This window comes from Aquarana catesbeiana, linkage group LG03, assembly GCF_042186555.1.
Source record: "Aquarana catesbeiana isolate 2022-GZ linkage group LG03, ASM4218655v1, whole genome shotgun sequence".
In the NCBI taxonomy this organism is placed as follows: domain Eukaryota; kingdom Metazoa; phylum Chordata; class Amphibia; order Anura; family Ranidae; genus Aquarana; species Aquarana catesbeiana.
The window spans coordinates 608767846-608791414 of NC_133326.1; the positions used below are offsets into that span (position 1 = coordinate 608767846).

At 45.3% G+C, this 23569-nt stretch overlaps 1 protein-coding gene across 2 annotated transcripts in view; it reads left to right on the plus strand.

Annotated features, from left to right (window-relative positions):
* The window catches only part of LOC141133090 (zinc metalloproteinase-disintegrin-like VLAIP-A), a 120232-nt gene that overhangs the window by 45858 nt on the left and 50805 nt on the right, over positions 1-23569 (plus strand). For both annotated transcript variants that reach the window (XM_073622219.1, XM_073622220.1), the window contains 2 exons: positions 7451-7535; positions 15137-15267. In XM_073622219.1, coding sequence (XP_073478320.1) covers positions 7451-7535; positions 15137-15267 — 216 coding nt within the window. The remainder of the gene's footprint in view (positions 1-7450; positions 7536-15136; positions 15268-23569) is intronic.

Here is a 23569-nt window from a genome sequence, read left to right on the forward strand (position 1 = left end):
GGACAGATCGGACACTTTTTTGGGACCATTGACATTTACACAGTGATCAGAGCTAAAAATAGCCACTGATTACTGTATAAATGTCACTGGCAGCTAAGGGGTTAACACTAGGGGCGTTCAAGGGGTTAAGTGTTCCCTAGGGAGGTGTTTCTAACTATGGGGGAAGTGTAGTGACTAGAGGAGGAGACAGATCACTGTTCCTAATCACTAGGAACAGGCGATCTGTCTATCCTCTCCTGACAGAACAGGGATCTGTCTGTTTACATTGACAAATCCCCGACCTGTCTCTCTCAAGAGCGATCGAGGGTGGCCGGTGGACATCCCGGCCGATGGCCGCCGGCCACGCGCATCGGCTCCGGCGTTGTGTGCGCCCCCTAGTGGTCTTAAAGTGGCCAATGTACCATGATGGCGATTCGCCCAGGAGAGCCGACCTGCCGCAGTATAACCAAAGCAATGCAGTGCAGTATAGCAAAAGCCTGGTCAGGAAGGGGGTAAAACCATCCAGAGCTGAAGTGGTTAAACAAACTTTATTGTGAAACTCTCATGGCATTAGGAATACAAGTCCAACACAGTTTCACCCTAACTATCTAAGTTGTGGCTGCTCAGACATATGTCCTCCAACAACTGGCAGTGTCCTCCAGAACTCCAGTATCTTGTGGGACTGTAGGTCACAGCAGTCCCGCAGCAGCAGGCTCCTCTCCGTCCAGGGATTTATGATTTAGCTGTCAGCCTCTGCTTCTTCCCATGTGACTGGAACAAGTCTGGGCAGAGTTTTCCCGTTTCTTATATATGCAGGAGGAGGGCAGAACCCTCCATAAAAAACGGGAACTGAATTAACCCTTCCGTATCCTGGGCAGATTCAAAGCTACACAGTGCAAAACAATATAACAGCAAAACTACATGTGAGGGCTCCTCACAAGAACTTGCTTACAGCCGCAGAGCTCTGGCTTTGACTCCACAGGGGGGGGGCATGTCAGACTTCTGCAGAGAGACTACTGCCTGCGTACAGAGAGCTTGGGTCCTTCTCTACAGCATACTGTCTTTTCTACACAGGCTGTGGCTACTTTGTAAAGACAATAAATGGTAAGAACCTATTCAGATTTATGTAGTCCTACCTTAGCACACACTTTGTTGTGGTGTGCTGCAATGCACGTATGTCGAAACTGCATTGCCTAATGTGTTACTGCAAGTTGTGGTAATGCTTGCACTTTACCACAGTACACCACAACAGATTGGCCTGGATGGACTGTAAGGCTTTGCATGCCTTTTGTTTTGATGCACCTGGAATGTATTTAACTAATTTAAACTGATTTTCAAGTTTTTACTCAATAAATGTTTATTGAGTTTTACATATTACAGGTTATGTAGTCATAGTAAACAAGGAAAACATGTAATTGTAAGTATACAGACTACCCTGTTTCCCCGAAAATAAGCCCTACCCTGAAAATAAGACCTACAAGGACTTTAACTAGGGCTAATTTGGGGAGTAGGGCTTATATTGCAGCCATCACTGACAATCACACTAGGTCTTATTTTCGGGGAAACAGGGTAGGGCTTATTCGGGGAAAGGGTAGTTATTGTAAGTACAGTCTGGTTAGAGAGTTTATAAAAACGTGCTTAAAGGAGAAAAAAATAGTTAACAAAGTGAGTATAAACATGGGGTAGAACAGTTAACCTGGTATGGTAGGAGGAGGAGTAGGGTAAGGGGGGGAGGAAGGGGGTACAATAGGAAAGGGGAGCGAGAAGGGATAAGGAGGGGGAAGAGAGCATCAAGTAGAGGACGAGTTTTGAGACAAAGCATTGAATTGTTAATTCTTATGTCAATTGTTAATTCTTAGTCCTTTCTTGAGTACCAAAGGGCCCATGGGTTCCAGGGGGCTAGTGTCTTTGCGTGGGATTGTTTGCTGCATGACAGGAAGGTTTCATAAGTAAAATGAGGAATGTGATCAGATTTCCAGTTTCTAGTGATCAAGAGTTTGGTAGCTAGGAGGATGTGTGTGATCACTGATATCTGATGTATTGGAAAGTCGTCTATGGAGTTATGTCTTGGAGTATGGTTCCTACATTTTTCCATAGCTGTGTTACATGTGGACAAGCCAAAGGATATGAAGTAGCGTGCCTGGGTGGCCACAGTTTCTCCAGCATTCGTGTGAGGTGTGTTTGTGGAATTTGGCCAGTCTGGACGGGGTTAGGTACCATCTCATTAGCGTTTTTTGTGTGAGTTCCCAAAGGGAGGTGCAAGTTGTTGCTTTGTAAATAGATGTGATTGCCGTTTGCCATTGTGCATCTGTGAATTGTGTTTGTAGGTCATTTTCCCAGTCAAGAAGAGGTTTGGATTTGATGAACATGTTTTTTTCTTGTAAGAGTGGATATATGAGGGAAGTCCCCTTAGTGTTAGAGTGTTCTGTAAAGAAATAGTTCCATAGTTTTAAGGGTAGTGTTCCTTCTATAGATGTATGTGCTTTTAAGCATTTTTGTAATCTGAAGTAAGTGAGAAAGTCTTTGGAGGGTGCATTGAGGTCTTTGCTGATTTGTGAGAAGGATTTGCAGGTTGTTAAGTCGCGAAGCTCTTGTGTGTATGTTACCCGGTCAGTAATCCAGGTTGGGAATGTTAAGTCAGGTGTAAGAAGCTTTAAGATGTTTAAAGGAATGAGTAGTGGTTTTGTCATCAGTTGTGACCATTTGGTATTGTGTAGTGCGCGCCACACTTTAACTGAGGCTTGGACAGTTGGTGAGTAATGGAGACTATGAGGGTTATGTGTGGAGGTACTAAATAACCAGTTGACTAGGTTAGGGCCTGGCGTCGTGTGATTTTCTATATCGCTCCAGAGAGTCGTGGGTGATGAATTCATCCATTCTTTCATTTGTGACAGAATGGTGGCATTGTAGTAGTCTTTGATATCTATGTATCCCATCCCACCTGCGAATCTGTGTTTAATAAGTTTCGTGTGGCTACATCTAGATTTTTTCCCTTGCCAAACAAATTGGCTTAGGATGGATTGGAGAGATTTCAGGTAGGACGATGAAAGTGGTATAGGAAGTGTGCAAAAGATGTAGAGCAACCGGGGCAATACCATCATTTTAAAAGCTGCTAGGCGGCCTGCCCATGAGAATTCATATTTAGGGAGTTTTCTGGTTTCAGTAAGCATCATTTGTTTGGCGTCTGTGTAGTTGTGTGCGAGTAATGCCTAGGTAGGGAATACCATCCTCCACCCATGGGCAGGGATATTGGTTCTGGAGTAGATTACTAGTAGTTGCATCAATGCCCAGGTCTAGAATGTAGGATTTATGTTCATTGACTTTGTAGTAAGATAAAGTACTAAACCTTTTCAACAACGATTGAACCGAAGCCAGGGAAGAGTGGAGATTTGTGATCATCATTATCACGTCGTCTGCAAATAAATTTATTTTGTGTTCTATGGTGCCAATGGTGAAGCCTGATATTTTAGAGTGGGATCTGACATGTTCTGCTAAGGGTTTCATGATTAGGTTAAAGATGATTGGTGAGAGTGAATAACCTTGTTGGGTGCCATTAGTGATGGAGAATGGCTTAGATAGCATCTCCGACATATAAACCTGTGCTGATGGGGAGGAATATAGAGCCATTATGGCCGCTAGAATGGGGCCCTGGAAGCCTAATTTGCCAAGGGTTGCTTCAAGATATTTCCAGTGGACCCTATTGAAAACCTTGTCTGCATCCAAGGAGAGGAGCAGAGAAGGCGTTTGAGACGTCTCAGTGTGATGGATTATGTTGATAATTCAGCGGGTGGCATCAGTTGTCTGTCTCCCTTTTGTGAAGCCTGATTGGTCTTTATGTATTAGAAGGGGCATTAGGTTGAGTAATCTGTCGGCTATTAGTTTGGCATAAATTTTTGTGTCTACATTGAGAAGGAATATGGGGCGGAAGTTTTGTGCAGAGGTAGGCTCTTTCCCCGGCTTCAGTAGTGTAACGATCAAGGCATTTAGCATTTCTGGGGGGAGAGAGGAGGATGAGGCAGCGTCATTGCATACTTTGGTCAGATATGGTGCTAATACAGTTCCAAATTGTTTGTAATACTCTCCTGTAAGATCACCTGGACCTGGAGATTTGTTAGAGGGAAGTGATGAAATTATATTTCTGACTTCTAGATCCGTAAATGGGGTGTTCAAGAGTCTAGTTGTTCTGCAGTTAGTTTGGGGAGGTTGATCTCATTTAGAAATGCTTCTATGTGAGGTAATGACGGCTGTGTGACAGATGTGTCATCTTTCTGATTGTAATGTGTATTGTAGTAGTAACTAAATGCGTCTGCAATAGCTTGTGGGTTGATCAATTTCTGTTTGGTAGCTGGGTGGAATAGATGGGTAATTTTAGTTTTGGAATAGTGACCTTTGATTCTGTTGGCCATTGCCTTTCCGGCTTTGTTACCAGTGGAGTAATGTTGTGTTCTAAAATGCTTATGTGCTTTTTCAAAGGATTCTAGAAGGAGAGATTTTAATTCTTGTCTAAGGGAGTTTAATTTAGTCTTGGTTAAAGAATCTGGATTAGTTTGATTTTGGTGTTCTAACGATTTAATATCAGAAGTGAGTGTGTTTAGATGCTGTGATCTCCTCCTCCTCTCTCTAGCATTGAGTTGAATAAGGATCCCCCTAATGAATGCCTTATGGGCATTCCAGAGAACGGTATCATTGCTAACAGTTCCTGCATTAGTATTAAAGTATTCTGTTAGACGTTCCTTAATATAAGTACAATGGGTCGGTGAGTGGAGAATTGCAGAATTCGCTCTCCAAATTCTTGTTCGAGAAATCTTCGGTGAGTCTTCTATGGTCATTGTAACCGGGGCATGGTCTGACCACGTAATGGTCGATATCTCCGTGGAAGAGATTTTGGGCAAAGTCCATTTATCCACTAGGAAGTAGTCAATTTGAGTGTAAGAATTGTGTCTAGGGGAGAAATAGGAATAGTCCCTCTCGGTGGTATGATGGCATCTCAACACATCAAATAGGTTGTGAGATCGGATAAACGGTCCCATAGGGGATGTAATTCTGGTAGAGTGGGAGGAAGAGTCGATGGAGTTGTCAGGCACTATGGTAAAGTCGCCACAGAGGACAAGATGGCCTTGTTTAAAGCGATTGATTTTCTTCATCAATATGGACATAAAGTGGATGTTTCTTGTTGGGGGCATACACAGATACAATGGTGTATTTGTCGTTATTTAATGTACAGTTCAATGCCAAATATCTACCAGCAACATCCTGAAGGCTGTCATGTAGGGTGAATGAGCATGTGGCTCTGAAGGCTATCATGACTCCAGTTTTTTTGTCAGGACCCGAGGCTCTAAAGATATTGGGGAAATTTTTGTTGGAGCACAGAGGTTCAGCATTGGTCTTAAAGTGCATTTCTTGGATGCACAGGTCATTGCAGTGAGAATCTTGTGCAGTTCGCCACAGAGAAACCCATTTGGCAGGGTGATTTAGACCCTTGACGTTCAGTGACATAAATTTGGCCATTTTGAAAGTGGTGTGTATAGGTAGCGGAGTGAGGTACTACTTACAGTTACACAGATGGATGAGTTGCTCGAGGAGGTTGGAGTCTGCTATAAGTCTTGGATCCGATTTACTTGAGCTCTCGTGGATAAGGAAGGAAGGGAGAGAAACAGTAAGGTAGTTAGCGATAAACAAAGGGCAGTGGGAGATGGTGGCAGCAGTGTGTTAGGGACTGCTGGAGGAGGATGAAGGTAAAGTTCGTAAACTAACTGCAACGAGCAGGCACTGAATCGGAGTGCTTGTCTGAGATTAGATTGACAGCATCACTGATTTGGAAGTCATTTGTTGTGGTGAGGCAAATGACCGGAGTTGAAGGATTGTGAGTTTGGTTTGTGGGTCACCGGGGTTGGAGGGTCACCATCAGGAATAATACCCCATGTTTTGAGCAACTGTATGCCCTCTTCTGCAGTATGGATGTTGTGGCGTACTCCATTTCTAGTAACTATCAGCTTGGTTGGGAAATCCCATTGGTATGGGATCTTATGGTTATTGAGGGGTTTAGTGATTGTTTGCAGTTGACGTCTCTGTTGGCGGGTGTATTGGGAGATGTCAGCAAAGAGTTGCAGCTTTGCTTTTGGATGTGGGAGCTGTCCCAGGCGTCTGGATTGTGTGAGGAGCATATCCTTGGTGTGATAGAAGTGGATGCGCATCAGAGTATCACGAGGTACTTCTGCGGGTAAATGAGGAGGTTTTGGGAGACAGTGGATACGATCGATGATCGTCTCAATCGGTGGGAGATCTGGGAGGAGTGTTAATATCAGCTTCCTAGCATAGGAGTTTAAATCTGCTGGTAGAATGGTTTCAGGGATCCCTCTTATTTTAACATTTTGACGCCGTGAGCTATCTTCGAGATCCGCCATTTTGGCACGCACCCAGCGGTGTTCTTCTCTGGTATGGTCATGTGCGTCTACCAGGTCATTAACTGTTTCTGTCATGGCGCTCATCTGCTTTTCAATAATCCCCACCTTCTGCCCTGTGTGCAGCATTTCTGTTTTAAATGCTGTGAACATTGAGGAAATGTCAGATTGAAGGGAGCTGTGAAGTAACATCAGCATCTCCTTCAACATAGTGTCTATGACTGGCTGATTAGCAGTCGGGAAGGCTGCTATGGGGGAAGCTGCAGGTGGATGTGTGAGGAGGTTTTCTAGAGAAGGCCTTACCTCCTGTGGCTGATCCGCTGTATGCAGGCGCATCCGTGATTTGGCAGGGCTGCTGGAGGTGGATGAGGGTCCGGAGGATAGCTGGGAGCCTGAGGCGTTGTGCAGGGGTGAAATGGAGGATTCATCAGCATCAGGCAGGTCAGTGTAGGAATTCTCTGTGTGATGAGCGGCGCCACGGGTGCCATCTTGGATTTTATCTTCCTGAGGGAAGATGAGGAAATCTGTGATTTTTGTGGGTGTCCTGTATTCTTTCCTCTTTCTAGAGGCTCTGATCTGGTTCCCCAGGTTGTGGGGGTCCGAGGACTGCATTTTTTGTGGTCTGATGCAGTGATTTGGGGTCCGATTCTCTGTTCAGTGCAGGAGCTGTGTAATCAGGCTTCCATTCAGCTCGGCGGTTAGCCACACCCTCCCTGATTTTCAATTTTAATATTCCAAACCAGATGGTAGATGTAGTTCTTTAAAGTATTTTGGGTATCTTTCCTCCAACTACACAGATAATGAGAATAGCTCCAGCCTGGGCATCACTTTGAAAATGTGTACATGTTGTCCAAACCCCTTTACCTGACTACTTTCATTTTAAAGGAGTAGGCTTTACTCCAAGACATCTGGAGGATCTAGTTCATCAGGAATGCTCCTGTCTTTGGTCATGCATCATCACAATAAAGAAAGTTAGATTTTCCTTTATCCAGATCTTCACTATGGACACAATTTGTACACATTTCGAGATAGAGATCATTAGCTCTTACATAATTTTGTTTGGCTTACAGGAATACAGACTTTGAGGGTCCTACAGTTGGACTGGGAAATGTTGGGTCTATGTGCAGTGAAGCATATTCTGCAGGAATCGACCAGGTGAGATTCTGTACCCTGAACCAGAACTGGTCACAATTATGATTATTCAATAATTTGACCATTCAGTCCTACATTAATATAGTTTTAGTCCGAAAACAATATTTAAAATAAATAATGATTTTGAAGGTTTGCATATTGAACTGACTTGAAGCAATTGACAGACAAGGATGAGGGGTGGGGGGTGGGGAATAAACCTTCTATATGTAAATCTTCACAATTATAATAATTTAAGACTAAATATTCAAATTCTTGCATTAACCTAGTCATGTCTATTTTTTTTAAGTTGACCGTTGATAGTGCATAGTCTTCCTGCATGACCATACAGTAAAAGTTATCACTACGCAGTCTGGTTAAGTGAAACAGTCTGCTGCCATTTGAGGGATCTGAGACATCACCTATTTTTTTTCTTTTGTTCTGTCCTGCAGTGTTAATTTTGACGTCAAATTTCAATTTAGTTTTAGTCCTATTTTAGTCATCTGAATTGTTTCACGCTGATAAGCTTATTCATAAGTGCTTTAGTGCGAAATGCATTAAAGTGCTTTTGAGAGGCTGTTTAGTATCGACTTAGAAAAACCAAATAGTGCTTTAAACCCAATTCCATGTTTATTGTCTCCTGCTTCTCCAGCCCCCCTCCTGTCCTTCCCCACCATTCTTTTCAGCATTCTCCTATGAGCCCAGGCACTTTCAGTGAGTGAGTCCGTGATGGCCAGTGCTGGAATATGGAAATGCTTTTTAAATCATTTTTGGGGGGTGGGAGAACAAAGGATTGGGTGTTGAGCCCAAAGGTGGAGTTGGGCTTTAAGACATGCTAAAATGACTATTGAGCACTTCTTTTTTTTTTTTTTTGAAAAGTTTTATCTATTGCTTTTTAACATAACAAGTACACACAAGACCCAATGGGCCACACACAATAAGAAACTATTTACATTTCTTCAGCATTGACTCTCTCCTCCTCCTTCCAGAACCTCGCTCAGTGAAAAGATCCAAATAATAATAAGGCCACATTTTCTTAATAACACTCAATGGTACATTTAGGTATGTCAAATAGTTACATACATGTTATAACCTACTGCAGGTGCATTCTATTGGGTGCCACTCAATCCACCACCGTAGTTTCACTATTCATCCAACTGCCCCACACTTTATCAAATTTCTGTGGTATGCCCCTGCTAATGTATGTAGTCTTGTATAAAGGTGCAGCCCTATTAACTACACCCTTCCACGCTGATACAGATGGAGGATTGGACTTTTTCCATGACAACACTATCATTTTCCTAGCGTAATAAATTAGGATCATCAGTAAAATACGAGTTACTCTTTTTGGTGCTAGATTGTCTACCAGTCCCAAAAGGCACACCTCTATCGTGGGCTGTATAGGAATGGCAGTTATTTCTGCTATACATTCTGTGACCCCCTTCCAAAATACTTGGATGTTGGAACAATTCTAAAAGATGTGCATGAAATCGGCAGTGAGGGAACTGCACCACTAGCAACCAGGCGACCGGGTAGGGAACATCTTAGCCAATCTAGCTGGAGTAAGATATATACGATGCAGGAATTTAAATTGAATGAGTTGGTCCCTAGCAGAGACCAATCTAGTAAAATTAATGTCCCATACATCATCCCAGTCATCCCCGTCCATCTGGGGTAACACCTCACTCCACACCGCCCTACACTTTGCAAGGAGATCTCCTCCCTCTCCGAAATGTTTTTTATATATTGTAGACAAGGCCTTGTCCAAAATGTCCTCCCTCAGTAACGACTCTAAATCACTCATTTTCAGGGTAATACCAATATCTCCAAATTGGGCATTGTATACATGTCTGAGCTGAAGATAACGGAACAAGTGAGTGTTGGGAAGATTAAACTTAGTTTTCAGGGCGTCAAACTGTAGAAGTTTCCCACCATCCACTATGTATTTCAGCGTCTTAATACCAAATTTAGTCCAGATGATTGGATCAGGGTACTCACAAAACTGTGTTAATTTGGGATTCTTCCAAAGTGGTGTGTGAGAAATCTCAGAAGCACTACCCATCTTGGTCACTGCTATCCATGCCCTACTGGTTGCACGCATGGATATTGTGAGCCTATACGGAGCTCTGATACCCCGATGCGGGAGATGTGTCAGCGCCTCATAAGAACCAACAACAGCCGGCTCCAGTGTATTGGCAGTGTCATCCTCAGGTAGAGTAAACCACCTGTTCACGAATACTAGCTAACCCGCTAAGAAATACCTGTGAAAGTCTGGGACCGCCAGTCCCCCTTGTTTCCAGTTGTAACACCCGGTGTTTAAGTCGGGGGTGTCGCCCCTGCCAGAGGAAAGTCGTTATGAGTCGATCTATTCTTTTGAATATATATCTCGGTATCCAAACAGGGGAATTCCAAAATATATATAAAAACAGAGGTAAAAATTTCATTTTCACTAAATTCACCCTACCTATGAGTGCCAAAGGTAGATTCTGCCATGCCTGTAGTCTGGATTTTAGTTTAGTCAAAAGTGGATTGGCAATAAAGTCTGATACAGAGTTGGAGATATGTAACCCCAGATATTTGATCACCTCTTCCCTCTGCAAGGGACAATCTGTGGGAATCTCATATCTGGGGGATGGTGTCCTGAGTGAGAGAATCTGGGATTTTCCCCAGTTGACTTTCAGACCCAAAAAATGAGAAAAAGAATTTAGGATGTCTAAAGCTGCTGAAAGTGAATTCTTGGAGTCTAGCAAGAAAAGAACTATATCGTCCGCATACAGTGCCATTTTCTCAGTCAAGCTACCAACTGTTATCCCCTGTACCTCCTCAGAGGCTCGCAAGGCCACAGCCAAGGGTTCAATCATGATAGCGAAAAGACCCAGGGATAAAGGGCATCCTTGGCAAGTGCCCCTATGCACTGGAAAAAAATTCCGATAACATATTGTTTAGATATTGTTTAGCTTTATGGTTGCTGTGGGGCAATGATATAGAATGTCGATCCACTTCCTGAATTGAGGACCAAAACCGAATACCTCCAGTACCACCCCACATATAATTCCAATCCACGGAATCAAAGGCCTTTTCCAGATCTAGAAAGACCAGTATCCCACTGCTGGAAATATCCGGGCCCATCTGAGTGTGGGTGAAAACCCTGCGCAAATTAATATCCGTGGCTTTTTTGGGCATAAAACCTGTCTGGTCAGGGGAAACAACATGCTGCAGGACCAACATAAGTCTAGTAGCTAACAGTTTGGTCAGTATTTTGAAGTCCATATTTAATAAACTGACACATAATCACACACATAGGTTGGACTTGATGGACTTGTGTCTTTTTTCAACCTCACCTACTATGTAACTATGTAATAAAGAAATGGGCCTATATGACGAACACTGCAGTGGGTCTTTATCAGGCTTAGCCAATAATACAATATGAGCCTCATAAAAGGGGAGGGGGAGGCCTCCCTTCTGAAAACAGTCTGTGTATAATTGCAGTAGTCTGGGTGCCAGGGTCTCTGAGTATTGGTGGTACCACTCAATTGGCAGACCGTCGGGTCCAGGAGCCTTACCACTAGGAAATGACCCTATTGCGGAAACTACCTCCTCCTCTCTGAACGCGGCATCCAGAAAATTGCTAGATTCCTCCGGCAGCTCGAGGAACTGTAGGGTCTCTAATGTGTCCCTGAGGTCACTAGTGTCATAGGGATCTATAGGGGAGTACAGAGACCTATAGAAGGATACAAACTCCTGTACTATGTCCTCCCTATCTCTCAACAGTTGTCTGGACGGGGACAGTATGCAGGGAACTACTGTCGGGACGTGTCCCCTGCTGTCAAAAGAGCTAAGAGTTTCCCATTTTTATCTCCTTTTTCAAAAACACGTGCTGCACTCCTTTGCAGTTGACAAGTAGTCATATCCTGATAATGGAGAGATACATTTCTCCTCTCGAATTGCAATTGAGCCAACACGTCAGGAGAAGGTGAATCCACATGTGCCTTAGCGCATTCCTTTTCTTTGTCCTGGAATTGTTTTGCTACACTGTTCTGCTCCGTTCTCAGGGCTTTTATGGCTGATATGTATACCCCTCTAGTGGTGGCCTTGAAAGCCTCCCATTCAGTGTGCACCGTTGCTGATCCTTCGTTAATCTGCCAAAATGTATCAATGTGCGGTTTCAGCATCTCCTCCACAGCGGGTTCCCCCACCCATCTACCCATCTAGGAGATAGACGCCAAACCCTTCTTGAACTCTGGGAGCCTAACTACAAGGTAATCTGAAGTGGGGTGTGATCCGACACACCCCTGGAAGGTAGGACGCCCCAGATACCAGAGGCAAAAGTGTCCCATTGGCAAACCCCAGGTCTATTCTGGAGGACGAAGCATGTACCGAGGACAGATATGAGTAGCATCTGTCAGTGGGATGCTTCCACTGCCAGATCTCAGTGAGACTCACAAATTCCACCCAATGTGACAAGTCGTGGTTTGGAGCCCTGCGTGGGTTGGATGTGTCCAACGTATAATTGAGAACATTATTGAAATCTCCAGCCACCAATAACTGAAATGGAGCGTGAGGTGCCAATTTCTCCAACACCTCGTACAGGATATTCTCTGTAAAAGGAGAGGGAATATATACATTTACCAGGGCTAACCTGCGTGAATAAACTTCAATTATTACCACTAAGTATCTTCCCCCAGGATCTGTAATCACCATTTCTATGGAGCAAGGTAAGGACTTGTGCAACAAAATAGACACACCTCTAGCATAAGACGAAAAAGTGGCATGTATGGCTCTGTGCATCCAGGGACATTTCATGGCCAGAATTTTGTTGCCTAATAAATGAGTTTCCTGTAAAATGTGGGGATGTTGGACCTGCAAAAATTTCAGCACAAGAGCTCTCTTGTATTTTGAATTCAAACCCCTGACATTCCAGGAGATGATTCTAATATTAAAGGACATAACTGCAATTCAGAAATTTGCCACAAGATGGAGGCCTAGGAGCACAGGTGAGGTCCAGAGCCAAACACAGCCATACAGCATGCTGAAGATTTACATTTACCCACCTACAAACAGCACATTGTGGTGGAGCCTGTTTCTGAGTGTCCTCCGGTCTACCAACCATGCAGTACCGAGGGTGACACCACAAACAAGCGACCACAAAAAGAGTGGAGCATATCCACAGAAACAGAACATAATAAAAAACATGAAGAAAACATTCACTCCTGAACAGTCCCATCATAGCAATTCCCTGTCTTGCCAGCTTAAAAAAGGGGGGAAAAACACAAACCCCGCACTAGCCAGCAGACTTGATCCCCAAAACCAAAAAAAACGAAAAATGGAATATTGTCTTGTAGAGTTATTCCATATGTCCTTTAGGAATGAACAAAAATGTCAACAGGGTGAGCACTGGCACAGTAGCAGAATATCGGTAAATGACAGTTGGACAAAGAACTCTGGTATGGGAGATTTTATTCCATCTTTCTGGCCAGAAAAGAATGGACACTCCTGACCCGACTCGTGTCTACACGTCAAGAGTGTCAGATACAGTGAATACAGTGTAGATATATATTTTCAGCATATTGCGTTACAAGCGAACAGGCGGTACACTTCTGTTTTTAACAGACATTCTAACCTTTTAAAAATCAACCTATGCATCCTAAAACCAGACAAGTTCCGCAAAACCATATATATTTTTAGCTTTATACAAAACTCGTCTCTCTGCAGTATGTTCTTGCAGGTTCCTTCATCTGTCTTAAATGATGTCAGCAAGCAAGCTTTTTGCACAGAAAGAGGAATGTAGCAAATTGATGGGGAAGTCACAAGTAGCTTCAACATAAAATACAAGAAATATGATTCTTAGCTGAAATTCTAAATCAGTCTTACTACACACATAAGTATGGCCATATAAACTGACCCCTGTTCCTACTTCAGCACTATGCGCCTTCTGTGAATATTCTTTTTTGCAGAGAGAGCGTCCGGCTCCATGCATATTGTAGCCATGAAGCACCAAGCAGCTGCACATATGCTGCAACACCTTGAAGGGAATGTTTTGCGCGGTAAAAGCAAGGTCTATACATATGCATACCCTGACAAGGCACACCACTATTAAACCCACTGGGAAGAATAACCTGGGATAGGATTATAGTCAAAGCATATGTGCCTGCCAGAGTGCAATCAGCCATCACTGCACCGGATTGTGGTACGTAAGTCAAAAAATACATGTCTCCAGCCAAAAGAAAAAAAAAAGAGGGTGACAATAGAGCCCAAACAGAATGTAACAAAAAATAAATAATGATTCACTTTAATCCAGGGTATCCAGCCAATCTGAGACATCCGAGGGGACCTCAAAGAATTTTACAGAGCCCCGGTGTTCAACATAGAGCTTACTGGGGTACAGCATACTATACGTGAGTCCCTTTTCCCGGAGCCTCTTCCGAACCTCCACGAAAGTGCAACGGCGTCTCTGCAACTAAAGAATAATATTATTATGCTTTTTTTTTTTTTTTTTTTTTTTTTTGGGCAAGTTACCACAATCCTGTAGTTTTTAAGATCAAAGCTACAACTATGTTGTTGTCCCTTGTTAATTTTACATTGTATTTTTTAAAAAGTAACTGCCTACTCCCAAACTGTCATCTGAAGTAAGACACATAGCCAAGTATTATTCTCCACAATTTTTTAATTGTGCATTAAAAAAAAAAAAAAAAAAATTAGACATGCTATCTGCCAATAGAACTTAACCAAAAAGTGCATTCTGTGCATCCAAAAATATAGAAAATATACCAAATCAAATCATTATTCAACCAAAAAAATAATGTCATAGCAAAAACTCCAAGGCCAATAATAAATAACACATTATCTCCTCCAATGTCTGGTTGACAAACGGCCGTTCAGAAACGAACTGAAAAGCGCGAAATGAAAAGCATGAACTGAAAAGCGCTAAATGAAAAAAGCGCAAATCAACACTCACGAAACTTCTGCTAACACAAAATTGTCAGAAAGAGCCCAAAGGGTGGAGCTAAGGAGATGAAAAAACACGTAGTACGTTTAGTACGTCACTACGTTCGGAATTGTTGGCCAACAACCGTGTTTATGCAAGACAAGTTTGAGCCAACACCCTTCAGACAAAATTCCACGGTTTTGTTGGCAGAAAGTCCGATCGTGTGTACGAGGCATTAGTGTAGTGTTGTCACCTGGGCTGTGCCTTTGATTTGGACTATAAACACCTCCCCCTCTCCATCTTCCTTTAGAGGAGAGGCGGTGTTCTAGTAAACACAGAAGATAGCTTGGAAGGGGGATAACATTGTTGGAGATTTCAATTCAATTTACAGGATGTTACAAGGATACTGGATTTCTATCACAATTGACAGGCATTTTCTGTACGTGCAGAAAATGCACTTAGGCTTAAAAAACAAAAACTAAACAAAAAAAAAAAAAACTAGAAAGCTGACCAATAACACTTTTATATTTTCTCATAACCCTGATACAAAAGTGCAGGCATGAATACTATGTTGGGATTTGTAGTTCGAAAATTTCTTCTGAACATGTGCTTGGTGCTTATTGACTTTTGCTATAACTATCTTCAGTCTTTGTCTACTGGCTTCCTGTGTCTAGTCCTCTCTGACATTCCCTTCTTGTCTCAGGATCACAACCGTTCACCAGCTCCTGTTGCATCCACTTTAGTCCATGAAGTTGGCCACAACCTGGGAATGCAGCATGATGACAGCAACTGCTCATGTTCCACAGAGTCTTGCATCATGTCACCATTTCTCAGGTATGATCAGAAATGTTAAAGCTGAACTAAGCCATTAAAAATATAGTTTTATGCAGCTAATGTATTTATGAATAAATTGTTAAATGTACCTTTAACCACTTCCCTACCCGCCCATAGTCCTATGATGTCCGCAGGTGGGATCTCCACGCGGTATAGGGGGCGCGCATGTGCCGCCACGTCACTCGGGAGCCGATGCGTGTGACTGGCGGTCACGATCTCCGCTGTGCACCCGCGATTGCTGGTCACAGAGCAGGAACATGGATCTGTGTGTGTAAACACACAGATCCATGTCCTATCAGGGGAGAGGAGACAGATCGTGTGTTTCTAGTATATAGGAACACCGATCGGTCTCCTCCCCAAGTCAGTCCCATCCCCCCCGCAGTCTGAATCACTCCCTAGGAAACACATTTAACCCCTTGATCACCCCCTAGTGTTAACTCCTTCCCTGCCAGTGACATTTATACAGTAATCAGTGCATATTTATAGCACTGATCGCTGTAATAATGTCACTGGTCCCAAAATAGTGTCAAAAGTGTCTGATCTGTCCGCCGCAATGTTACCGTCAGGATAAAAATTTGCAGATCGCCGCCATTATTAGTAAAAAAAAAATGATAAGAATGCCATAAATCTTTTTCCTTTTTTGTAGGCGCTATAACTTTTGCGCAAACCAATCAATATACACTTATTGAGATTTTTTTTACCAAAAATATGTAGAAGATTACATATTGGCCAAAACTGGGGAAGAAAACATTTAAAAAAAAAAAACAATTGGGATATTTATTATAGCAAAAAGTAAAAAATATTGTTTTTTTTTCAAAATTGTTGCTCTTTTTTTGTTTATAGTGCAAAAAATAAAAACCGCAGAGATGATCAAATACCACCAAAAGAAAGCTCTATTTGTGGGAAGAAAAAAATTATAAAAATGTCATATGGGTACAGAGTAGCATGACCGCGCAATTGTCATTCAAAATGTTACATCGCTGAAAGCTGAAAATTGGCCTGGGCAGGAAGGGGTTGAAAATGCCCGGTATTGAAGTGGTTGACCATGTCACCAATCTCAAAATTAAGTTCCCTGTAAAAAACAATGTAAATACTTACCTCTCCTGCTACTCACACCACTAAAGGCCAGTCTGGTTAAGAGGAATTGTCCATGATGTCTGCCGGCAAACCTACATTTTAAAGTGGACCTTCAGTCATTTTTTTCATCTTTCCATCTATTAAATCCTCTGCCCTTGTTGTTTTAACTATGGATAGTAAAACATTTTTTTCTGTGTGTAAATACCTTATAAAGCCCACTTCCTCTTTCTTGTCTGGTAAAAAGCCTAGGCTTATGTCATCATGCCCAGCTCTCACTCTCGTGAGAGTTTGCTGGGGGGGGGGGAGTCATAAGAGGGCCAAAGAGAGCTGCATGGCTGCAGAGCTGGAGGTGTGCCTCCGTGTGTCTGTGTAAATCCAGGAAGTGAACAGGCAGCAGCTTCAGCTGCCCACAGTTAAAATGGTTGCAACCAGACTCAGTGGAGGGAGATTTCTGCAGCATATTTGGCAAGTACAGAATCTCAGTATATATAAAATAATATGCAAAGTGGTTGGAGGGAAGCTTCAGAATAGCAAAGATGTTTATATTACAAATTATGTGAGCAGACTGCAGTTCCTCTTTAAGGAGTGTTGTTCTTTTGTGCCTCTGTAGCCCTCACTAGTTCTTCCCACCAACAGTACACTGTGTCAGTGCCCTGTACAGCAGCACACAGACTTAAAGAGAGAAGGGTGGGATTGATAGCTAATCCGGTGTGCTGTGTGCAAATGTGCTGAAGAGGAGCAAGCTGACAGGAGGAGAGAACTGAGTGAGTAGAGAGATGCCCTCACCAGTCTGCTGCTCTTTTACTGTCCTGCTGCTCTTTTACTGTCCGGTCAGGCTGGGGGCACTTTAATGTAATTAAAGTAATAATAAAGATAGTATAAAAAAAACCCCAAAACAAACATGTCATGCTTACCTGCTCCGTGTAATGGTTTTGCACAGAGCACCCCCAATCCTCCTCTTCTCGGGTTCCCTGCTGACGCTCCTGGCTCCTCCTCTTCTCTGAGTGCTTCCATAGCAAGCAGCTTCCTATGGGGGCACTCGTGCAGGCTCATTCCTGAGCCTGCTATGCATGTCCATGAGACACACAGAACGAGGTTCTGGCTCCCTCTGCTGTCTCTCAGGCAATGAGGAGGCAGAGACCTGGGAGAGCAGTCGCTGTTGTGCCTATCGCTGGATCTCGTTCGGGCTTTAGAAGGGGGCTTTAGGGAAGCAACATACTGAAAGTTTGCATGAAGGTAAAATACCCTTAGCCTTTAGAATCCCTTTATTACTCCTAGATGTTCACTATAAGAAGTATACACAAGGAATGATGTTAGCTGTTCAAGAAGATGGAAAGATAGGGATCAATTCTAGTTACTACGCAGTTTTTAGAGCATATGGAAATAATACATTTGAAACAGAATTTGCAGTGGGGAAAAGAATTAATGGTAAAATGTACATTATCTCCTTTATTAGTACTCATTCCCTAGCAGTCGAGAAATATAGATTTATAGATGTTGCACTTCTCCCGTAGGAGTTGCAGGATTACTATCCAGGTCTTCCCCCCAGGCTTTGCCCCGCAACCAGACACACAGGCTCATTCACACATTTCTTCAATAATCAGTCCAGGGGAGATTGTTTTTTGGTTTTTATTTTTGGAGAACTCGGATAGGGTTGAGGGTAGTGGTGGGATACTCCAAAAACAAGAACTATGTACAACTGAGGACTTAAAGTGTTTGTTACTCCAACATTTTAAATTACTGATTTGTGCCTGCTGTACCATATACTTGTATGAAAAAGTATCCTGTTGTCTTTGTATTGCTTCCATTGTGTGAAATCCCTGGTGTTCTTGCTAGTCCCTCTGCTTTCCTGTTTAAAACGGACCACACTAAGCAGGAGAACACATGGTGGTCAGTTCCCACCATGTGTGATGGAGGACCAGGAGTCAGTAGGGCAGGGTACAAGGGTCAGCAGGACAGAGGACCTGGGGTCAGTAGAGCAGGGTATAGGGGCCAGCAGGACGGAAGACTTGGGGTCAATAGAGCAGGGTACAGGGGTCAGCAGGACAGAGGACCAGGGGTCAGTAGGGCAGAGTACAGGGGTCAGCAGGACAGAGGACCTGAGGTCAGTAAAGCAGGGTACAGGGGTCAGGATGGAGGACCTGGGGTCAGTAGAGCAGAGTACAGGGGTCAGCAGGACAGAGGACCAGGGGTCAGTAGGATAGGGTACAGGGGTCAGCAGGATGGAGGACCTGGGGTCAGTAGAGCAGGGTACAGGGATCAGGACAGAGGACCTGGGATCAGTAGGGCAGGGTACAGGGGTCAGGACAGAGGACCTGGGATCAGTAGGGCAGGGTACAGAGGTCAGGACGGAGGACCTGGGGTCAGTAAAGCAGGGTATAGGGGTCAGGACAGAGGACCTGGGGTCAGTAGGGCAGAGTACAGGGGTCAGCAGGACAGAGGACCTGGGGTCATTAGAGCAGGGTATAGGGGCCAGCAGGACAGAAGACTTGGGGTCAATAGAGCAGGGTACAGGGGTCAGCAGGACAGAGGACCAGGGGTCAGTAGGGCAGAGTACAGGCGTCAGCAGGACAGAGGACCTGGAGTCAGTAGAGCAGGGTACAGGGGTCAGGACAGAGGACCTGGGGTCAGTAGAGCAGGGTACAGGGGTCAGCAGGACGGAGGACCATGGGTCAGTAGGGCAGGGTACAGGGGTCAGCAGGATGGAGGACCTGGGGTCAGTAGAGCAGGGTACAGGGGTCAGGACAGAGGACCTGGGATCAGTAGAGCAGGGTACAGGGGTCAGGACAGAGGACTTGGGATCAGTAGAGCAAGGTACAGGGGTCAGGACGGAGGACTTGGGGTCAGTAGGGCAGGGTACAGGGGTCAGCAAGACAGAGGACCTGGGGTCAGTAGAGCAGGGTACAGGGTCAGGACAGAGGACCTGGGGTCAGTATAACAGGGTACAGGGGTCAGGACGGAGGACCTGGGGTCAAGAGAGCAGGGTACATATGTATATGTATTAAAATCTCACTTTGCAAAGAATACCCAATCATGTGCAAGAAAAAAAAAAAACATTTTGCCTGCACATGATTGGATGGTGGAAAGCAGGAGGGCTTCACCTAATTCACTAAGTTAAAGAGGACCTGCAGTCTGCTCACATAATTTGTATTAAAAACATCTTTGCCATTCTAAAGCTTCCCTCCAACCACTTTGCATATTATTTTATATATACTGTGATTCTGTACTTGCCAAATATGCTACAGAAATCTCCCTCCACTGAGTCTGGCTGCAACCATTTTAACTGTGGGAAGCTGAAGCTGCCGCCTGTTCACTTCCTGGATTCACACAGAGGCACACCTCCAGATCTGCAGCCCTGCAGCTCTCATTGGCCCTCTTATGACTCATCCCCCCTCCCTTCCTGGCAAATGCTCACAAGAGTGAGAGAGAAAGCTGTGCATGATGTCATAAGCCTAGGCTTTTTACCAGACAAGAAACAGGAAGTGGGCTGTATAAGGTATTTACTGGCAGAAAAAAAATGTTTAACTATCCAAAGTTAAAACAACAAGGGCAGAAGATTTAATAGATGGAAAGTTGAAAAAATTACTGAAGGTCCGCTTTAAGGGAAAATCCCCTTGTAAAGTGAACCGCCTATTTAATTTTAGTAAATCAACACCATAGAGTCCAGGGTAGTCAGATCAGGGTATGTGCACACTGGACGCTGCAAATCAATCAGTGTGTATGTGCCTGTAGTCCAGAATTTTGTTGCTTCCAGATCCATGAGATTTACGGATCTGGACTCCACAAAGACCAGTGTGAATGAAGTTTCAATTTTGCTTTTCTTGAGGAAGGGGGTTCACCTTAAAGTGGATGTAAACCCAATTCATGAAATTTGAGCTGGGCACATATATCTGTAGTGTTTTTTTATCTCTCTTCAAAGCACTAAGTCACACGGCATTTTCCTGCTCAGTAGCTCTGTTATCAGCCTGATAACTTCTAACAAGTTCTTTGAGACCGTGTGTCATGGGAGGTTGCTATACATAGATTAGCAGACAGCTTGCTGTCTCAGAGCAGAGCTCTGCACATTCCTTCCTTCCTTTTGCCAATCTGGAGGGGATGTGCCTTTCCTCCAATCAGCTGTCTTGGCTGCATGCCAATAATCCAATCCCAGTGCTGACCAGGAAGAGAAAATCTGTAACACAAAGAGCACTTTCTAAAGGATATATACAGCTGAAGACAGCAGATATACATGTAAAACTTATGTAGGGAGATTTGTTTCATCTCTGTGTATCATCTGAGGCTGTTCACTTCATATGCATATGTGAGGGTTTACATCCACTTTAAGGTCTTGCACACAGGCACACTATGGGGGTTATTTACTAAAGGCAAATCCACTTTGCAGTGCAAGTGCACTTGAAAGTGCACTGAAAGTGCACTTGGAAGTGCACTTGGAAGTAAAGTCACTGTAGATCCCAGGGGAATATGCAAGGAGAATAAAAAACAGCATTTTAGCTTGCACATGATTGGATGATAAAATCAGCAGAGCTTGCACTCATTTCAGATCTACCCCTTAGATTTAGAGCGACTGCACTTCCAAGTGCACTTGCAGTGCTAAGTGGATTTACCTTTCGCAAATAACTCCCTATAGTCACAAAATGCCCCTGGTGGTAAGGCAGTGCAAGAAAGGAAATAGGACACATGTAAAAAAGTAAAATGAAAAGTAGGAGTGCTGATACCTGTATGCCTAAAAAAAGAATGGTAAATAAAACATGCAGGGGGGGGGGGGGGGGGAGTGAAAAAAAGAAAAGAAGAGCCCTCCAAAAAGAAAGAGGTATGAAATCTGGGAGCTTAGTGTAGAAAAGATTGGGAATCAGCTGTGTGTAGAGATGGAAGTACTAAAAGAAAAATATTCTAAATGTATTTTTCAACTTTTTATATTCAGGTATTGCAATTTGGCAACCTACCTGGCTAACTGGCAAGCTAGTTGAAATACATATCACTTTTAACGTGGCTAGCATAAGTCTGTGGGAACTATATGCACATTCACAGTGTAAGCACTGTTTTACCCATGTATTGATGTGCTAATGTAAGCACTGCTCCTCCACACACCGAATCCATAATATTAGTTGGGGAAAGGAAAGTGGGGGGATTCAAAAATAGGGAGTGCTTATATCATGATACAATGACACAAAAATATGACATTGCTGAAGGCCTCTTGAGCCCCTCCCTAGGGAAAGAGAGCCTTGACTGATGGGGCATGGCTAGGTACATGACAAGGAAAACGATTGTTGGGGACAGATGGGATGGGCCTGAGCTCAGGAAAGCGTGTGCCCCAGGGAATTCTGGGTCTTTTCGGAAGAGTCGTTGGAAGAGCTGCTGTGGACCCTGCACCTCTGCCATGGACACTGACCTCCTGTTGGACAGGGTCCACGAGCTGGCTCTCCAAGGTCGGGCTGAATGGCTATTCTCCCCCCTCACCCCAGAGATGTCCCCCCCTCTCCCTTCTCCACTGCCACCTGCAGGTCCCCCGGTTTACAGGGCCGGGAGACGTACCCGTCCTCCTTCCCGACTTAGCCCCAGTCCTTCCAGGCCTTCATATTCTGCCCCTACACTCCCCGGAGCCCCTGTGGCCACTGGTCCCGGCTCCCCCATTCTCCACCCCCCCGCTGCCATCCGCCGCCGGAGTCCTCCCCGGCGGGTCCCCTGCCATCCGTGCACACGGCGGGCCGGGTCTCCTCCCGCCCGGCCCGCTCCCGGAGCCCCAGTGTCCTCTGGCGTTCAGTAAGGGCTTCTCCAGCCGCCCTCCCGCAGGCGCCCGCTCAGCGACTAGGGTGGAATCCGCGGCGTTCCCGCCTCTGATCGCCGCCCGTGGGTGCCAGCTACTGCTGTCCATGGTTCCTCCCCGCCACGCCGGTGCGTGTTGGGGCGGGGGGCCACTCGGCGGGCGTCCCGCGGTGCCAGACACTGGGCGCGCCAGCCCGGAGCTTCCGCACGGGCCGCCTCTCCTCCTCCTTCCTCCACGCTGTCTCTCACTGCTGGCGTGTTCCTGCCAGCATCTCTCCCTGCGCCCAGCGGGGCGGGAGATTTGAATAGCAATGCAGCCCATACTTCTGTCCTGGCCACTATGCATCCACATCCCCCTGCACCCGGCTCAGTGGGGGATGGTGGTGCACCTGTCACTCACCCCCTGCAATTAACCCCTGTCTTCCCACATCCCCTGCACCCGGCTGGGTGGGGGATGGCAGCTTTGACCATGCCGCTCACCCTCTGCCTTCCCTCAACTCCCTGCGCTCGACGGTCATCTGCTCCTGTCCCCTCATCACGGATCTCTGACCATCAGCAGCTCCCTGTGCCCGGCTGGGCTGGAGCTTCTCACCGAACATCCGCTGCCACAGCCTCCCCCCACCATCTCTCCGTGCCCGGCAGGGCAGGAGATTCCCATTGGGGGCCTGCCGCTGCGACCCTGCTCCTGCCTGCTGCTCGGCACCACCTCCCTGTGCCCAGCAGGGCGGGAGATGCACACGCCACGCCCAAGATGTGGGCTGCATCCGCTGCGAGCCCTACATTCGGGGTCTCCGGCTTCTCAAGATGCTGCTGGGCTGCTGTCACCACCCCCCCGGGCTCTTCAGGGTCAGGGGCCAGACCACCGCCCCTGCACTTATCCTTCTGCCAGCATCCTTCAGCCTTGCGAGACATCAACTTTCCTCCAGGTGATGGACATTACGGCCCCCTGCCGCCTCCTCCCACAGATGATCCTGCACCGGGCGCTCCTCCTGGACCTGCTGTTGGTCGCCCTTCTTCAGCTGCACACCCGCGACTCAGTGAGTATGATTGTGATTTGATTTGGGGTAGATCCAGCGACGCTGCCGCATCGGGTCCGCCGGACGAACGCATTGTTACGGTCGTAAAATCGGTCCTGTCCCGTATGGGTGTGTCGGGCCCGGCAGGCTTTTCGGCTCCTTCCGCGGGTGGCGCTTTGTGGGCGGTCTCACCTACCAGCACGTACCTGTCGGAAGACGTCAAGGATGGAATTTGGTTTTGCGAATTCAAGGATTTCTTTGCTTTAGTCCCTCCCGACCATGAGACGATCAACAAATCCCGTCGGCTTGATGTGGCGGCACAGGTTGAAAAATCTAAGCAGCTTCCGTGGAACGTTCGGGAACTGGCTGCAGGCGTTCTGTGGTTACGCCGGAGTGCTTTGCGAGCGCTTTCCGGAGTTAGCTGCATCCCTCTTTTGCTATCTTGA